We start from the raw sequence: 19,953 nt of genomic DNA, 5'->3' as shown, positions 1-19,953 counted from the left end.
AAGCAGGGATGGTGTAGTGCCTCCCAGGACACTATGTGTCTCCTTGACAGGGTTGAACAGTTACAAAAAATAGCATGGGCAAGACATTCTGAATATCTGTGCAGCTGAGACTTCTGTTCAAGGAGAGAGGCTTTCAGATTTCAGTTCCTTGGAACACAAACAGGAACATTCCACCGAAACTCTGTAGCCTGGATTTCAGATAACCCTAGCAAGCGCTTATGATTTCTTGTCATCTGGGCAGCAGAACGGCCACCATAAACACGTTCACACTCTCCTCTGCTCTCGTATTAACACAATATCCAGTTCCAACCACCACCACCGAGCTCCCTATACCTTGTAGTTTTGACTTGGCTTCTTCAAATCCAAATTGTGGCTCAGATTCCAGAACACTGTATCAGAAGAGAAATAAAGAGTACAGTTAAGCAACTTCACCTCACATAAATGCAATTCAAGCATTTCTTTAGCAGGTGGTCAGCAGTTTTACTGCACGGGTTGTAGTGGGCAGGGTGGATAGGTCCAATGATCGAGAAACAGATACTTTGTGCTTATGTTAAGAGCAAAAGGTTCAGATGTATGTTAAGAGTTCTTATGCTCAAAGAAAAAAGCTTCAGCAATATACAAATGCTTGCAGGCACTAGACTACAGGCAAAAAAAAAAAAGATATCTTTTAGTTTGTAGGCTACCACAAAATGTAGTCATGATTTAAAATATCTGCATGGTAAAACGGTGCTTTACAAAGTCTAATTTGAAGACTGGTCTACAAAAGTTTTTTAAAATTGTACCTGCATGGGAAAAGAGGGAATTAAAATAACCAGATACAAGTTTTAAAAGCTACTGCTATTGGCTATATGTATGGTGAAGTAGCCCCAAACATGTACGTGTGAGGATTTATGTAATGAGATGGCTAGACTCTAAGCTGTCAGTTAAAATATGACACCATGTGGGCAGTGCTTGCCAGTCCAGTCTCCTGAGTTCCTTGAATCTAGTACGAGGTGATATTTAACTCAGTCTGTACATTTTAGTTCCTTCCTTAAAGGGAATGAGAGCTACGCTAACACGAGTGGCAAGTAGCCCAACTGCTCTGACTGCTGTCAGCTCAAGTTTCTGGTTGTGGGAAACACCAGAAGTACCAGAAGACTAGGAATGCCCACGTAGCCTTGAATCACCTTGTTTTTAATGGACTTGATTTAATCAGAGGGAGAACTCCTCAAAGATGCAGGAAGGGGAAGGAAGTGCTGAATGTCAGCTGTAAAAGAGTATCCCCCTCCCACGCTCTCAGATCTGTATTATCAGCCCCACAAAAAGTTCTAGAATTGGAAAAATCAAAAATATTTCAAGACTGTTGGCATTAATAGCCTCAAATGAATTGATGGCTGCTGACATGATAGAAGGAAAAAAGCTCTCCAAATGGTAACAGAAGCGCATGTTGGTCAAAAATAATTAGTATTTGGCTGTCAAAAGAGACTACCCAACCTAAACTTGCAGCCTGCTGAATATATACTGTGCTGTCGGGACAACTGGAAGTTGGAGAAAAATAGTGTATTTTCTGTGCTAGGGATGTAGTACAACACATATCCAAAAGCAGTGCTAATAACAGTGCTACAAGCAAAGCAGCCAGACTGGAACATTAAACGCTTTATCACTTAATTCAAACACAAGCACTCACAGTGACACGTCTGCCAGATTTAAAGCCTGGCAATGTAATAAACAACGAACATTTGCTTAAGGTGAAATACAAACTGCAATTAAAGTTAGATTGCTGCACTTTTTTTTTTTAAAAAAAAAAGAACAATTGGATATTCTGTATCTTAAAAGGGTGCTTTTAAAATATTTAACACCTACTCTGAGACTGCTTTTGCTCCCCAGTCAAAGACATTCCCCGCAAGAAGTCCTTTCACCAGAGCAAACTGCCTCTCCTCCCAGCCTAATGAATCCAAAGATTCGATTACGCTTTGAAAACATTTTAAGGCTATGCCATTTTCTTTCTGCTTTACCTGTAAGAAAGACATGAAACATTGGATTTATAGACAAAAATTTCTTACCCATCATTGGTTGTCTCGGTCCCAAGACCACGTTCAAGCATTCTCCTCTACGTTCATGGCCTCTAATGGACCGACAAGTTACTGTTATCGGCATGCTTAGTATCAACAAGAAAAAAGTTTCCTGGGATTCTAAGAAAAGCTTCATTAGTGTAGGATACGATCTGTAGCCCCAGAATTACTTTTCTAAGTTAGAGGTGCAATAGATCTTGAGCAGGTGGAGGGACAGAGAGCGGACACACCAAAAAACCTTTCAGTAGTAACATGATCCGTCAAACCCAGGTAACTACCATGAGAAGGGTTACCACTAGCAGTTTTACAAAAACTTTTTAGTTTTGCATCAGGAGTTTCATCATCCCAGATGCTTAGAAGCTCTTGAATTTTTTTCTCTGCTTCTGTCTCCAGTGAGATCAGTGTTACATAGCCTGTCACCTTAAAAAACTTGAAAGTGATACTGGGTGCCATCCTCACATCGAGATCTTTTCTTGGCAATATCTTGTCTGAATTACCAAAAATCAAACATAAGTAAAAGCCGCCTCACTTTTTTTTACTTCCTTCTTAGAGTGGAAGTTAACACCTGACAATACAGCCAGGGAGGACCTTCTATGTATTTTGTAGAAATACATCAATAGTCAGAAAAAACTCTCTAACCAGACACTGGCACTGTGTCATTTCTACGTCCGCACAGACAAGCGGTGAGGATCAGAGCTACAGAAAGTGACTTTTGAGAAATACTGACTTCACGTCCTCTCCCCAACCACATTATGTTGCAGAGTAAAATACAAAGGGTAAACAGCTGCACAATGGCAACGAAGATTTGCAAGAGCTCGAGGTTATGCCTTCGGCCACCCTCCAGCCCAGCTCTACTGAGTATCTCAAAAATGACAAGAGTGATCCAGAACCCTTGTACAGCAGTATGTGGGGAAGCAGCACAGTGGTTAAGGGCAGGTTGCCTCAGCAAGTAAGGAAATGTGTGAAGCTGGGGGTTCTTGGGCCTTTCTTGGCCCTGAGGCAGTGGGGGAGGGTGGCTATCGGTTCATGAACACCCCCCTTCCTTTCCTTTCCTTGGAGGTGGTGGAGGGAGGAAAGACAAGCAAGAGCATTTGAAGGCAGCGAAAGGAACACAGTGAGTTCGTAGCACAGGGGACATTTGCATGGAGCTGCTGAGATCGTTAACTGCTCTAAACCACAACGATGTCAAGTGTCTTTTACCACTTGGCAATTTACACATTTATTGGAAAGTCCTTATACGGCTACAGATAGCTTAAATTTTGAAAATGGTTTCCACACCATGAAGAGAATTATGAGAATAAGGAGAAAAAATAGAAAAGTCCCTGAAGCCTGCCAGACTGCAGGAGTAGCCTCAGTATAAAGGCAAATAAACTGACTATCCTCAAAATTGAAATTCTCAGGTGACTCGTGAGGTACTCCACCATCAGAAGTGCAGGCTTCTCCATGCAGCTTCCTCGGCTCCAAACAGAGGGAGACACCTCCCCGTGGAAGTAGGACGTTACCGTAGCGTCTGATGACAGACACCAGGCGCTCATCAGGAACAGGACTGACACCACCAGTTTGGTTCTCAGAAGTATCAGACAACTGAAGCTGGTCATATTTTTGGTTAGCAGTGGCCTCATCGTGAGCACGCCGGAGGTCCAAGGCTTTATACCCCACGCCCCACTGCGTTTCTCCCCAGTGACAACCACCACCTGCTTAAAACTGCCGCAAGGCAGCCAGTTACTAATCGCTCCCCTGTAAGTCATTACTTATATGAAGTTTCAGAGTATAGAAAAAGCGTCTTGAACTTACATGTTGTCCACCCTGTAAAGCAAGAACGACTTACCTTTGAATAGGGATCCGGAAAATTGAACTCGTTTAAACAGTGTTCCCTTGTATCCAAAAGACTTCTAACTGTTAAGGTACCATATGCACTTTAAAAAGGGAAAAGAGGCGGGGAGGGGGAAAAGAGATCAACTACTTCAAGCAGAAAAAAGTCATTCTCCTCCTCTGTTTCCCCCATAAGTCACAGCACATCACACAAGCACTTGTCTTTACATGCTACATGTGCTAAACACTGTCTTTCAATGGTTAAATTACTACAAGGTTTATTTAAATACGGAGAGGGAAAATGTTCAGAGCAAAGCCAGATACTTGAATTAACATGCTGTCATTTTTAATAATCATGTAACATTTTTTTATAAAAAAAAAATTCTGCCTATGTATCATTTTCCCATTAAATTCCAATACATGAGAGCCAAATGTTCTGTGAGAGGACCTGACATCTGGCACATCAACTTGCTATAGCCTTCAGCCTACTTAGCTTTCAGTTTGCCCTGCTTCATAACCTAATTAGCTTTTAGTTAGCTTTTAATTTGCTCTGCTCAACAGAACTAACACGTGACGGAAAAGGGAAGATAAAAACACTTACAAAGGCTGCTGCCTGAGTGTCTGGAGCTTATTCCAGTATTTCTGTCGGAACTTTTCAGCTCTCTCCAGTGCATCAATAGAGTCCGGTTGGCTGGCTGCAGCACGCTTTGCCACCTGGTAGAGGAATGAGGCAAGACTGAAGTTCCCAAATGAGCTCTTCCTCCATGTAACTGATCTGAAGTTCAGTCTGAAAAATAACCCCTCCACCTGCTACACGGTTCACTGCCTGTGTACTATCCAGTCCCTCCCACACAGCACTTCCCAGCTTTCTCTTACTCCAACCACTGAAGAATTATTTTAAATAAATCTTTGCAGAAGAAAGGAGGTAAAGTTTGTTTCCAAGACTGTACCTTCAGAAATGAAACCCAAGTTCTAACTTCTTACAGGAGGGGAAAAAAGATAAAAAAAGTGCACACACAACAGGAGAAACAGGCAGAAATTTAACAGTTCACATCAACCCCTTGTGTTCTTTTTTTCTTTACTGCAGTAAGGTCAAGTCAATGTGTTACCCCTGTGCTCTTCCCAGCCCTTTCCCTCCTGACACACACTCGTGAAGTCTTGGATTTGGATTTACTTACTAAGTATACATAGCTCTTAAGTACTAGCATGCACTAACTGAATCAGTTTCGCAGTGCAGAAAAATTAACTCCTGTTTGATTAAATCATGCCCTTGAATGCAGAAGTGGCGGTAAGTCAGCAGGGCTGCTCCCATGAGTAATCACAATGCGAGTAATTATCTTTAGCCTTTGCCTTTTTGACCTTTGACTGTATAACCATCCTGCTTGCCAGCTCTGTATAAAGAGGTGGTGCCTTTTAAAGGAAGAAAACGCCTTAAAAAAATAAAAGAAAAAGCACCACAGAAGAACAATATTTCTGCCCGTGAAGGTACCAAGCACTTCCTTTAGGAGACTGGGACAAAGTCAGGAGCCTCTGTTATCAGGGGAAAGAGGAACTGTACTTACACACAGCAGGTATATTTTGCAGGGTAAATGTGTTGGTCCACAGATTTATTTGCTAAATATTTGTGTCATTCATAGACATGACTGTTTGTGACATTTACCCCATCCAGTGCCTCCTCAAAGCAGGTGAGCCAGTATTTTCTGGCCATGGCATCGTCTGTGAGGTCAACGGTGTCTGGAATATACGTTGATGGGTCTTTCAGCAGTGGTAGGTTAACAAGCGGTCTCTCCAACCTATCCATTTCAAGCATGTCAAACTAGGTGAAAAACGAAAAATTTATTAGGATTTACCCAGAAATGTATTCATTACAAATTAAACTAGCACAAGGGCTAAAGAAGTCCATCCACGGTTAAGACCGACAGCTTTACAACCACATTAGAGCATACATCATCATAAATGATCCACTTCGCTGCATGAACTATTTATCCATGCCCACCCTATCGATAGAGATCATCAAGTTTCATGTTGAAAACTTACTATAGGCCCTCTATTTTATTCTCCTTCCCTTACTCCCCAGTACTGTCAAATCTGTGGGGTTATCAGGCCCAAAGACAGAAGCACAGAGAGCTCAGCGTAGGCTTATTTGCAAAGGAATGCTGCTATGCTGTGTCACAACTTCATTTTACAATTCTGATCAAATCTCCAAATCTTTTCCTTATGCCTTGTGAAAACAATGCTTGGGATCAAATTTCTAAGGATAGAGATTAAATTCATGTGAAATATGTCACACAAAGTTGTATTTATGTTACAGAAGTTTCGAAATACAAACCAAAAAGTTACACAGCTTTGTACAAAAAGTGTGCCTCGCTTCTTGCATCTAAAAAAAACTGTGCACATTTATTTTATACAACTATCAAAACAGCATTGCATATGCAAACGCTGCATGGGCTAGAAATGTTCAGGATACGTAAAGATTAAAGCCCACAATGTAGTAAGACTTTGTGTATGTAAACTGGAGTGGTTGCTATAGAACAATTGTCTTTTCATTTCACTGCTGAGAAGTGGACATTTCTGAGCTGTGATTGTTGCAAAGAGATTTCAGTTTACGTGAACAAAGTGAGTGCCAAGCAATAGAACAATTCAAAATGGAGCAGCTGTGGACAGTGCATTACAGCTGGTTTGACCCTCCTGTACCACTGCCAGCATGAAAAAACAAAACAAACAAAGAAAAAAAGATTTTTTCACAGATTAAAGGGTTGAAAAAAAAGAGGAGATATTTATATCTGCATAAATACTTTTAAATATTCTGTCATGTATTTTATGATTAAGAAGAATCACGATGTTATTTTTTTTGGTCATACTTGTAATCCACAATTTCACTAGAATAAATTCAGTTATGGCAGGGCTTAAAATTAGATATATTTTTTACATCTAGGCACAAGCCACAAAATCCATCAAAGTGGACTTCTATTAAGGTCTTACTATTCAGTAAAAGTTCTCCCCCTCATCTTCAGGCCTAAAAAGACCAAGCCACTAACCAAAGCCAGCTCCTCTGCTCCCTGCCCCTACAGCAAGTACCGGGAGCTAAGTCCTGAAAACCAGGAGGAGATAAATCAACGATGGAAGAAATTTTAAAAAACCTGACATGAAAAAACCCTGACCTGCAGACTGGTAAGAGACAGCAAAACACAACGAGCTCCACTATTCTAGCTTCTTTTCAAAAGCATTTCAGTAGATGCAGCATTAGATACTTTAAAAACCTGAATGTATTTCCTGATTGCTTACTGTATGCCAGTTTCACTGTGAAATCGGAATTACTGTATTGTCAGGGTATTTAAGAGATGACTGGGCTCATGCTCTTCTGTCCAATTATACATTTCTCTGCTCATAGGAAGTAAGTAAATGCTGCTTAAAGACAGTGGAACTTCAGATTCAACATTCTGAAGCACAGTATTTCAGCTGTAGCAAAATCCAGCTACTTCAGAGAAAGGGTAAAAGATGAATGCTCCCCTCCCCTGCTTTGGTGAAGGAGAACAAGACAAAGTAGCAGCCGCAATCTGATTTTAGGAGACATCACATCAAACCGTCAGACAAGACACCATATTAGTCACTTCTTTTGGTAAGCGGGAGTCCCAGGGGCTTCAGAATAACCGTCTATTTTCAAATCACCATTACTATGAGAAGGCACTTAGTTCTAGAAAAGACAACCACATACTGTACCACTCCTTGTTCTCTGCATGGGGTAAACATCAGGTGATGTGCTCATAAGACCAGAACTCCCAGCATAATTTTCTCCCCAGCTATACTGATTTGGATCTAGAAAAGAGAAAGACAGAGACACACATAATCTGAAAATAAAACTGAAAATACTCCCGTGAGTGAGCCTAGAGTAGCACCCCCTCAGAGAAGCTGCTTCCCTACAAAAGCCATCTTCCCTTGTTTTTATCAGTAAACACAATTTTTCCCTCTAACCCCTAAAAGAAATGTTTCAACCACTCAGTGAATTACCTCGCTCTAAAGAGCTTCAACCTGAATGAGACATAAGAATTAAAGTTCTAAAATCATTCCTTTTTTTTTAATCCCCTTTCCTCGTCATCAGGGGCTGTAACCAGCATGCCTTCAAAGCACTATCATAGAACACAGAGATAACTTATTTCTAAACTAGATCCATTATTAACAAAATCTAATTACAAAATTTTCAAAGTGTAATGTAAGTTTCATATAAACACTAAAGTTACTTCTCAATTTCTTTTTGTTTTTGAGGAAAAGTTTAATCAAGTTCAGATGTAGAGTACATGCTGCAGAAGCAACATCTTTTAATTCCTCAGTAGCTGGTTCCTTGGCCATATCTATAAAACGGGTATGAAAAGAATCCCACATCCATTATTCTGCGGTACATTTAATATTTTTTAAGTACTGTTAACAACCTCGCTATCTGCTCCACTGTAACTAATATACTGACTAGCTTACCAGCACATCAACAAGAAAGAAAAGTGGCAGAATTCAACCAAAGCACCCTGTACCCAAAGAATGCTGGACGGAAGTGTCTCATCCTTCTTATATGTCTGTGAGGCTTTTCACTCTCAAATGAGCACATTTCTGAGATGCTGGTCTTCTTCAGTACATTAACTGAATTCAAAAGCTGGCCTCTTAAAGAAGGGGAAAGCTCTCAGAGACCACACTTCCCCAATTTGATTTAGAGTTACGACTGCTCTTTGCAGAAACGCAGAGAAGAGCCAAATCCTGCCGGCTTCTCAAAGGTGAGCAGGAAAACCATGAGAAATCAAGATGTCCTTGCCAGAATATATAAAACCAAAGCCCAGCATCTGTGTTTATTAGTGCCAAATGTATTTATTTAGGCAACAGCTTTACATGCAGCCTCTTAAGAGACACTTGGACATTACACTGACATTTCAGAACACAGCATATACAGAACATAGCAGTGCTGTACTTACTGTCTTGTTCAGCTCCTTTTAAAAATGCCCCAATGGCTCCCAGGTAGCCTTCATGTCTCAGGAACAATGCCTGAACCTCTCCCTGCCACAATATGAAACATTGCAATTGGATGGTCCCTGATGGCTAACATGTACTTCTTTGTCACTAGTTTTACACTTATATTTAATAGAAACAACTAGAAGATGGTAATATTCATTTGTGCTACTTTCTAACACATTCAGTAACTTTCATCCTGCTTCTGAAACACAGCTTCAGGAGGAACTGCTTACATACATCATTCCACAATTATTAAACAGCTGGGGGGGGAGGGGGGGAAAGGCATGCACAGTGGTGTGTATTCTAAGCCTGCACAACCACAGAAGCAGAGGGAAGCCAGTGCCTTCACTAGAAAAGACAATTGCATCACTCCATGAATATTCAACTCCTCTTGCTTGAACGGGCTGGAAATGTAAGGTCATCTGATTTCTAGGTCACTAACGTAAGTGTTTGCCACTGCATCCAACACATTCCAGACATTGCTCATTATCTTTATTTCATTACACTGCTATTCAACACTCAACAGCATACAGACACTGTATACTATCCATAGGCAAGCATTTCCGCCATCAAATTAGTTTGTCAGTGCAGTAGACGAATGCTAGAGAGGGTAAGGACACCCTCCATCCCAGTGAGACGCTGCCTTCTCTAAAGGCAAATCAGCTACGTCTGCAGCCGCGACTGTAAGAACAGTTCACACTGACAAGCTACAGTAAAAGATGAGCTGCAATTCACAGCGAATTTGGATTTGAATCACTGATAAAGCTATTCTTACATGAACCTAAAGCTGCAGTTTTGCAATAGTTTTCTTGAAACCAAACAAAGTTTTACAGAAAGGGAATGCAACGGTGAAATAAAAGGGGGGGAAACAGCAGCACACGGGAGCCCCTTGCTTGAAGCACCAAAATGAGAAAAATATTTGTGTCACCTATTCTATAAAATTGCAAAAATGCAGGAACTGATATACCTGTGACAACCATTAAGTGAGCTTTTGGATTTGACTTTTGGTTTCCTAGTGAGAAATCTTCACTATTTTCCACAGCCTCAAAACCTGCAAAGAACTACAGCTTGGTTGTTTTTTGGGTGGGTTTTTTGGTTTGTTTTTTTTGAACAACATATAAAACCCAAAAAAACCCCCACTGATACTAACTGCTAACTATCTTGGCAGAACAATCCCGCCTTGCACAGCCTAGGATGTGAAAAGAAATAGACGCAAATCAGCAAGAGGAATTGAATAACAATATCTAAGCTATCTAAGAAAACAGTGAAAACTCATAACTTGGCAGCTACAAGACAGACTGTCAACCAAAAAATAATAATAAAGAGAGAGAGAGGGAGAGAAAGGGAGGCCAGGCAGGACTCCCAGGCATTTCACAGTGATTTTACCCCTCCCACAACAGATCTTTATAGCCCTGCCTTACCTACCTAAACAGCCGCCCTCTGAGCTTATTTCATGGGCAAATTCATTTATTAAAATCTCCCAACAACCTAGAAAGTTAACTAAACACGTGACTTTGCTATTAGGAAAATTTCTGTTTTCATTACCTTGGAGAAGAAGTTGATACTGTAGGTTATTGTGCGCATGGTAACAGGGTGACCCCGAATAAAGAATCCTCCAAAATATATTTTATCTAAGTTATGGAGTTTGGCATAGAGGCAGGCGAGTTGACCAATGTCATTGCTGATCATATGTAGTAAACTTTTTGCCATATCTTCTTTGGAAAATTCTTAAAGGAAAGAAACAGTAAACAAAATTAAACACAGCTGAAGAATACTCAAATGGACTGTACTCTTCTAACAGATAGCTTACAGCTGGAGGGAAATAATTACGGAGTTTGACCAGTTTCTTTATGTGTGTAGAAGAAAGGTGTTCCACCCCCCTTCGCCAAAAATCTCTTATAAAGAAAGTCCTTCAAATAGCAAGGAGTGTGTATTTGACTAAAGATACGAAAAACACACTAAGCCTCTGAAATACTGCTTGAAAGAAACCTGCTTGAAAGGTCAACAGCAAATGGCAAGAACTCAATTTCTTCTCTCTAGGAAACACGGATGATGGTTCATCTGTCCATCTTGACCCGAGAGGCACTGCAAGCATTTTATTATAATACTGCAAATCAAATTGCAAATTACAGTAAATCACTGCCATAGGTTCTTTTCTGGACCACGAAAGCCACATACACTTCCCACAGGAATATATTAACTACCTGGACAGCTATTTTTGTCGTTTGCCTAGACTTCTGCAATCCCAAACTGAAAATCTGAATGTCTGCTTGTAAGGCAGTACTATGTCACATTTTTAATCAATAAAATATTATGCAGGCAAAACACATGTAGGCAAGATCATGAAAAGAACTGATGGTTATTTTCCAGCTCTACTTGTAAGATCATTATAGACCTTAGATTCCCAAGGGCCAGAAGAGAGGTTTGAAACGAATGAGGAGAAGAAATGCAGCCAACAACTCCAAATAACTGGAGCAACTCAAGCAGTGCTCCAAGTCCCCCCTCCCCCATGACACAGGGAAATGGCTAAGGCAAGATATGTTTATGCTGATGAAGCTGGCAACTATTTTTCCATCCCTTGAAGTGTTCACAGGAAGCTGCACAAGCAGCCAATCACGCTGACAGGCAATGTAAAGCATTAACTTGGTAAAGCTTATCTTGGGTAAAGCAAATCTTGGGTAGATCTTTTATATACCAATACCTTTGTCTGCGGTAGTAGATTTCCCGAAGCTGCTAGCTATCAGATTTCCACTTAGCCCCAGGGTCTGGTAGGCGCCTCCATACACATCTTTCACCAGCATGTCTACATTTGTGTGCTGGCCCTTTGAAGCAAGTTGAAGCAATTCATCAAATTTCTGAGGATGAGAAGCAGAGTTACTTTAGCTTTCCTGGACAGCCAGAGAACCTTCCCCATAAACCCGGAGCTCTGCAGCAGCTTTACTAATCAAAACAGGGTGGGGTGGCTTGTCTTACGAATCCACCCTGCCAGCAAAAACTACACTATTCCTAATTACAAGGACTTATCCAGAGTCTGTATCTCATCCAACAGACTGATCTTAAGTGGAGCTCCTTTAATGATGAAAAGCACAGCCATCCTCTTCAGTTATCTGCAAATAATTTGTTCAATTTCCCCTGAAAGCTAGAGATGGATCAGCACATATAAAACAGAAGCCTCATGCATCTCTTATCTTGGGAAAGTCAGAAACACAGTAACTAAGAGCAAACACCCTTAGACCTTCTTGAAGCGTAAGAAAAAGATGTTTAAAACCCCAAAAACTGCCTTTACTGTTGCAGAAATGCATTACTGTTCCTGAAATGAAACTTGTGTGCAATCTGCATTACCCCAATACAATTTTGTCTGTTAACCCTAATTTCTTCCCTGACTACTTCTTCTACAAAATCAGAGACAATTAAGAGCAGACATTTTCATGTTCTAAGATTTCTCTTTTTAAAGCATCAAACAAACATTGCCAGTATGGGTCTTCCCTTTGACATTTTCTTACTTGGTGCATATGTAACTCTAGCTTTTTCTACACCGCTGACATTTAGGGACACCTATTTATGTCACATGGATCTTCAAGACAGCAAAAACCAGCACGATTTAAGAGCTGCGTTAGGCAGAGCAGAACTAAATCCAGCCTTATTCTGGCAGATGGCCAACTTGACATTTAAGTGAGGAACCCCTGAAACCGTAATGTGTAACGGAATTAAAGGACACGTCAATACCTTTGTTTTTGTGAGCAGTGCTCCAAGACCCCAGAAGGTTCCACCTCCAATTGAGCTCCCTCCAATCCATTCAAATTTGTCTTCTGTTTCTACCTGTCAATAAAACACAGCAGATTTGTCTAGAAAGTCCTATTATAACTATAAAGACTCAGATATGAGAGCATGTGGGGGTTTTCTGAACAGTGGAATTAGTGTAGGCAGAACTATTTAACTGTCTACATAGCAGGTGAGAAGTGCATGTTCCACAGGCTTATACCACAAGCAGTTTGTGGAATGTTTGTACTTAATTCTTGGCCAATAATCCTAAATACAGACATAAAATTTGGTCCCCTCAACAGCACACCAAAACAAACAACAAATATTAAAATTCACTTTGATCTGACAGTCTTTGTCCTCATCAGTTAATGTAACAACTTCTCTAAACACCAAATGTCATTAAAAAGAAACTATGCTAGTGAATGGAAAAGCATTCATAACTCTGTAAGAAATGGAAATAAATAAAAAAAAGTCCTTATTTTCTTTCTAAACTTTGTATTACCCAAGAAGAAACAACTACAAGTCTAAACCAGATCACCTTTATCAAATCCTACAATAACACATTTTACTCACCTTCACTATAGAAACCCCAGAGCCAATATTCACCAGTAAATAAGGGAAAATATTTGGGTGGTTCATCTGAAATCGGAATTCTGTATCTGAATCTTTCTGGTATGCAAACACTTCATGGGGTATGTTCCTTAGCACAAAGTTGCATCCTTTAATTAGACAGGTCATTACATCTTCTTTATCTACTCTGAGGGGAAAGGGGAGAAAAAAACATCCTTACATAAATGTCACAGATAAGCAAGTACGCTTTTAGAACAGTTGTTTTTAAGACTTTACAAACAGGAGATAGTAACCCACACCACATGGCAAAAGTCCAGACATCTTATGAGACCTACATCTGCGTACATTCTGATGTTCATCTGCCATGCCAGAACACACAATCTGAAGTTAGGCTGTAGTTACAGTAACTTTAATCTTATATTAACCATGCTGTCATTACAAATAATCCTGCTCCCCTATTTGCCTGTTTACACTGCCTCTTTAGCACCCTGGGGCTAACGCAAGCATATGTGCACCCATGCAATAAAGTAGGTCAGGAAACTTAACAGGAAATTAACCTAACAAAACAATTTCCTAACACAGAGTAATTTTCTCCTTCCTTCTCAATAAAGGAAAAGGTCCCCCTGAACATTTCAACACTTGTTTGTGACAGATGAAAGTGGCAGCGAGGAGCCTACCACCGGGATTACTGAAGACAGGACAAAAAGGCTTCTCATGAGAACATTGGATTCAAAACAGTACGTATCCTGAGTACGGAGTCTGGGAACACGATAATTACATCAGTCATCTTATCTAAATTCTGTAAGTCAGCTAACACTTACTGACTTTTGCAAACTTCTGTATCTTTTGTATTGTTACTGATTTACGGTAGATGTCTTAGATGGAATACACTGAATTTCTTAGATGAAATATCATAAGCCTTGTTGAAACACATGCACAAATACACATCTCAGTTATGCTTTCTGTTTGTCAGGATGGAGAAGGTGCTGCTTTTTGAGCCTGTTGACCAATTAAGTATGTCATGACCAAAGAAACAAAATCCAGGTGCACCACATGAGAAAAGTGGGGGGAACCGCCTCCTTGTCTTGATTAATTGATGCCTGGTTACAGCCAATAAGGTACTGATGCAGGCTGGTTTGAAAAAAAGGTTAACAGCATCCTACCTATCAGAAGAAGAAAGTAATCTGAAAAAGCAGTATAAAAGGAGATGAACACAGTCCCTCAGAAAGGGAAGAATTTATTGTGTAGAACTGCAGTGGGAGAGGTGCCCTGAGGGTCTCCCCAGTAACATCAGGTAATGTTTTATATTGGTGTAAATTAATGGTATTTTTATCTCTACTTACGGAAGCATTTTACTGTACAGTGTTTGATAAGGTTGTTTGAAACTTAGGAGGCTGTAAACTCATGAAACTGCCCTTTAGTCTCCTGCAGGCCTATGTGTGTTAGGTAGGAGCTATACAGTAAGTTAGTACATTATATTAATTATTAATTTCTAAGCATGCTCAGAAAAGTGTTAGAAGCTTTTGGAACTCTAACTTGAGTGCCTAAGCAACTACAGAGATTAGGTACATCCAAGAAAAAAAGTGTTTGGCAGCAATATTTGGGCTTGTAATAATAAAGTTGCCTTGTGGATTTCATCCTTAAATAGAAAGACTGACACTTAAACACACCTCATCACAGTACCTCATCAAATGTTCCTAATTAAAATTCCTGTTACTAATAAATGTACTAACTACTCTATTTCAAATATTACTTCATATTATGTATCACTGTGGGTTTTGTGTATTCAGATCTCTACTCCAGTAGAGTTCAATGGTATGTCCAAAGCATACTACTGATAGCTAGGATACCATCACTGAAATCCTGCTAGCTGAGGGGTCAAAAGCAAAAACCATTCTTATAATCATGAGACTAGTTTAACTTAAAAGTGGAGTAGGTGCAAATGAGATCCTTTATATATATATATAAAAAAAGCTGCGATCATGCCTTGCTTTCTTCTTTTTACTCTTATTCCTGAGCCCTGTGCTCGATTGCTGCACCTCCACTGTGCCAATTAGTGATACAGTTATCTTTTTGCAGCTTGTGTTGACTAATGAGTCAATTCAGCCTGGTCTGATCAAGATGCACACACATGTTATACTGCTTCACTCTTGTGGCATGGGTGGCTTTTGAGGGCAGATGGGCAAAGTGGAAAGTTAGCCTATTAAAAATCTCATCAAAGAAGTTCACTCCTATAGTTGAATTTAAACAGTTCCACTTACTTCAACCCCAATTTCTTCTCAATAAGATCTTTGAATTTATAGGCACCACCACCTGTAGCTTTGATGACTTTTGTCTCTGTATTGACAAGATGGTCTTTGATGAAATCTAGGCAGGTTTCAATATAAGTGTTCTCAAATTTAATGAAGTGAAGTCGAGCTGTAATCTCCTCCTGAACTGATATTTCATACAAAGGTTCATTTTCTATGTCCTTTAAAAGAGAAAAGAATTTCTTACAGATCATTCAAAATCCTTCCTCGAGAAACAAGGTTATATGCTAAACCATTGAACACCAATACCTGTGCTTCCTTTGCCTTGAAACTGTTAATGCTACTAAACATAACGCCCCAAGCTACTTTAAAAGAAGAATATAGTTTCAACAGATCTGATTTCTCCTTAAACTGGGAACATTGTCAATTCTCCCATGTGTTAGACATGCATGAAATACCTCTGTATGATAAAAGTTATGTTTATATGGGAGCCTGGGCTTTTTACAGAAGTACCACATTTACCTGTCTAGAAAATAACTATTTTGAACGCCAGCTGGCAATACAAGTGCTGTCAAGAAGGCAAGGGATCTAACTGAATTTGTCAGTGCATGGGCTGCACAACTCTGAAGCCCTGCAATCAGTCTTTCAGTAAAGAGAACAAGTATGATGTATCATCACATGAATTTAGATCTAGAGCTATATTAAGCTTGTAAAGCAAAAATAATTGCCAGACCCATGCTAATGTCTAACTTCCCCTGGAATATAGTGAAGGGTTATTAACAGAAGCCACACACTCATCTGAGCTGCAGTACACACACTTAGGGATGGCTCTAAGTGTCAGCACACACTAGAATGTGTGTTAAAAAAAATTTAAGTTGTGACTACTTACTTCAGAGAGACAGACATGACAGAAGGTCATACTTAAAACTTTATTTAGAACTTTCCTATAGTTTCTATAGAGCAAGTTACTAGATGGCTTTCAGATGAAATCTCTATTCTACTATGAGAAGCCAGCCCAGTGCTTCGCTGAGTCAACTGCATGCAACTGATCAATGATACAAGTCTTACCTTTCCAGAATGATCAAAGGATCTCACTCTTGCCACTTTATGCTGCACGGTTGAGTAGTAAGCCAACTTGGTTAATGAACCACCTGTTAATAAAAAGATGGCAAGTTATGATTAATGCCTCACCTTAGAGCAAACAATGTTAACTTATGTTTATGTATGCTGTACCTTTGAGTTCTTGGGTTTTAAGACTTCCTTGGCTAAAACCAGATATAGTTAAGCTAAGTGCATAATGCAGCATGCCAAAGAACCCTTGTCTAGAAACTGATTTGGCATGGTTAACTCCAAATGAACTACTTATGGGGTGGGGCGAGGGAGCTCCACAAGTTGAACTTATACCCAGCTGATGTGGGAATGATTGAACATGAGCAAAAATAAGTGGAAGTCCTTAATTCACTGGGCTAGCACATGTATCGTTTATCTTGTTTGGAAACTTTACAGAAACCCCCAGATCTGCTGCTTAAAACACTATTTTTGTAAGCAGGTTTGTCACAGTTCAGCAATGCATGCCATATGCACAATCAAAAAGTGTTTTATCAGGAACACTTCAGTAAATATTCTTAACCTGCTTCCAAGGGCAAGCTTCAAATTCATAGCTGGTTAGAAGATTACTCAATAAATGATTCTGCAAGATTATTCTTGGCTTTGGGGTAAAGAACACTGAGAATGATGTTCCTCAAGCATACCAGTTAGTGATACTACCAACATGCAAGCCTGAGCAGACCACCCTCTTCTCTTCAGGCCTTGAGTCTGCTTACATCAAGACAATAAAACTTCCAACTCCCGTCTTGAAACAGAGCTTAATCACTTGCCCTATCTGTGCTGTCTTTGCATCTGACCTGCAAAAGTGAATTTATGAAGTTAGACTGAATAACTTCACTAACTATTTTTCCTTAGGACAAAACAGTACCTGCTGGTGCTTCTGATACCTCTGGTATCTTAATCGAGAAGGTATTTGAGCCTGTAAGTAGGAGGCTGTCAAAGCCTGTTTATTTTTGTTAAAAGAAGCTTTAATTTTTTTCCCCTTCAAAAAGAGAAATGCCTCTTCAACCAGTCCCGAGTATCAGGATCTGATTAAGGTATCAGTTTGCTTCATAAACCTCTAAGCTGCTTTGGCTGTTGGAGAAAACCCCTTAATTTTAACTCAGCATAAAAAGTACCCTGGACTGCAGACCATAACCACCCTCATTTGTACAGAAAGTCAGTTCTAACTTTGCATCCATGCCCTCGGATCAGGAACGCGGGGCACAGGTTCACATCAGTGCTACAGGCCTAATGTTTAGCTGATGTTAATCTGCATGCACTACTCGCCTCTTGCCGAAGGTTTGGTGTGTTCCCCCTTTCAGCAAGTTTACCATTCATCTCTTATAACATACTGCATATGATATGAGACAGGAATTAGACTTACTACTGGGTTAAAATTAGTCTCAACAGCAAATAAAAACCTGGCAGTGTTAGATCATAACATAATGGCTAAATTCAGTGGCCCCATACCCTAATAACTTATAAACAAGTGTAATCAAGAAACGCAGCATGGGCAAGTGAAAAAGAATCAGCGAGTGCTTATAGCTTTGCCTTCATAACAGTACTCTATGTCCTCCATAGTGCTCAAATAAGCAGGGAAATTTTTTGCAAGCTATAGGAGAAAGACAGCTTTCTGCAGCAAAACATAAGTGAGTTTAACTTAGTGATCACTGACAGACACTTAGAGCAACAAAAGCAACAAAGCTTTCCTGACCTCAGATCTTCAGTGTACCAGCCAATGCTTTAACATTTCTGGTAAACAAAATCCAAACAATGTTCTGCTAGTTCGTTCCTTAAAGGTGAGGTTTTCTTAGCTCTTTTTTTTTTTTTTTTGTAAACAGCTCAGTAGCTCTGTGCTATGAGGAAAAGCTTCCTTTCAAATCTCTAAGTAGAGGAATCACGAAGCTTGTGGTGGAATATCATACTGTGTGTTCAACACTGATAATGACATAGGTGCTTCATCAAATAATTTATCACCAGATAAATGGTATGCAACGTTATGCTTTATACATTCTCCCCTTCCTCTCCCCGTTTTTAAAGGCTTAAATCCATTCAGAACACCAGCTGAGCCATGTAACTAGGCTTTATAACTAATCCCACAACTCTAATTCCACTCTGACCCACAGAAAGGACCAATTCCAGCTGTTATTTTAACATGCATGAAACAAGTAGCTTCTGGAGGAGTGAAGCAGACTTGTGATATGACAAGATTGTGTAATATGGTGCATATATTCTTCCCACTACAGGAAGTCTATGCCACCCAGAGTAGGGTTAACCAGAGGACTAATGGAGGCTCACAGCAGTACTGCACAGTACTGTGGCTGAAGAACACTCTTCTGGCTTTCCTACTAAATAGTTCTGCTGAGCTAGTAACTGCAAAACGGAAGCAAAACGCGTGAACTAGCATTTTTGGCTTTGCAGATCTCCACAGAACAGCAGCGAACACCTGTACAGGTGAAACCACTGCTCCCAGGCTAGCTGTGCCGTGTCCCAGCACAGCCGCCCACGCCAGCACAGCTCCCTGCCGGGCTGCTCCGGTGTCACTTCGATGTGCATTGCTCTGTCCGGCCCTTGTGTAACACCCAGCAATGTCACGTTCTCAGGCTTGTGCGCGGGCCGGGGGTGTTTCTGGGTGACTGTGGAAGCCAGCGTGGCCAGCCGCTGCTGCAGGCCCCCAGACCCTGCCAAGAGCCCCCTCAGCTCCGCAGCCACCCGCTGTGCCAGGGCGGGCGGAGCAGCAGCTTTCCGCCGCGCCTTCTCCTCCAAGGCCCGCTGCAGAGGCACGGAGGGGCGGTCGCGGGGGGGATCCCCAGCCGGGCCGAGAGCAGCCGGGCCCAGGGCGGCCGGTCCCGGGCCACCGTCTTCTCGCCCGGGGTCGCGGGCCGCGCTCCCCTTGGAGAAGGACAGGCCGCTGCCCCCGCCGGGGCTGCCGCCCAGAGCCAAGGGCGGCCCGGGCCGTTCCGCCGGCGCTCCCCCCGCGCCCGGCATGCCGGGGCTTGTAGTGCCGCCCGCCGCCGCCGCCTCGCCCGGGCCGCGGACCGGGACTCGCGCTCCCGGCGTGCCCCGCGCCACTCCCGCCGCCGCGCTGCCTGCCGGGAGCTGCAGTGCGCCCCGCGCGCCCCAAGGCGGCCCGGCCGCCCCGCAGGACTGCGCTTCCCGGCATGCCCCGCGCCGGCGGCCCGGCCCCGCGCCTCCCCTCAGCGGGCCGGAGCCGCCGCCCGGTCCTGGCCCGGCGCCCCCTCCCCGCCGCCCCCCGCCGCGCCCGCCCGGTTACCGATGTCTATTGCGAAGCGCTTGGCGTTCTCCAGGTTGCGGAAGATCTCATCGGGCGGGAGGGTGATGCTCTTGTCCAAACTGCCGTGACCGCCGCTCCCTCGCCCGCCCCGCTCCGCCATTTTGAACGCGACCCACTCCTCGCCTGGCCTCAT

The 19,953-nt window shown here is 41.7% G+C and overlaps 1 protein-coding gene across 4 annotated transcripts in view; it reads right to left on the bottom strand.

Moving 5' to 3' along the window:
- Positions 1–19,953, bottom strand: part of PANK4 (pantothenate kinase 4 (inactive)) — a 25,879-nt gene extending 5,926 nt beyond the window's left edge. For all 4 annotated transcript variants that reach the window (XR_008731206.1, XM_055703798.1, XM_055703799.1 and 1 more), the window contains exons 1-14: positions 19,800–19,953; positions 16,505–16,587; positions 15,449–15,657; positions 13,191–13,374; positions 12,582–12,674; positions 11,557–11,710; positions 10,401–10,582; positions 8,819–8,900; positions 7,579–7,679; positions 5,524–5,679; positions 4,465–4,577; positions 3,880–3,967; positions 1,843–1,994; positions 334–389 (exon numbers count right to left, since the gene is read on the bottom strand). Coding sequence is in view for 3 of the 4 variants with exons in the window: in XM_055703798.1 (XP_055559773.1) it covers positions 334–389; positions 1,843–1,994; positions 3,880–3,967; positions 4,465–4,577; positions 5,524–5,679; positions 7,579–7,679; positions 8,819–8,900; positions 10,401–10,582; positions 11,557–11,710; positions 12,582–12,674; positions 13,191–13,374; positions 15,449–15,657; positions 16,505–16,587; positions 19,800–19,953 (1,807 nt within the window). In the remaining variant the exon portion in view is untranslated. The remainder of the gene's footprint in view (positions 1–333; positions 390–1,842; positions 1,995–3,879; positions 3,968–4,464; positions 4,578–5,523; positions 5,680–7,578; positions 7,680–8,818; positions 8,901–10,400; positions 10,583–11,556; positions 11,711–12,581; positions 12,675–13,190; positions 13,375–15,448; positions 15,658–16,504; positions 16,588–19,799) is intronic.

Source organism: Falco cherrug, chromosome 3 (assembly GCF_023634085.1).
Source record: "Falco cherrug isolate bFalChe1 chromosome 3, bFalChe1.pri, whole genome shotgun sequence".
Taxonomy (NCBI): Eukaryota; Metazoa; Chordata; class Aves; order Falconiformes; family Falconidae; genus Falco; species Falco cherrug.
Note: the sequence above shows the minus strand (reverse complement) of the source record. Positions and strands in the feature narration are given on the sequence as shown.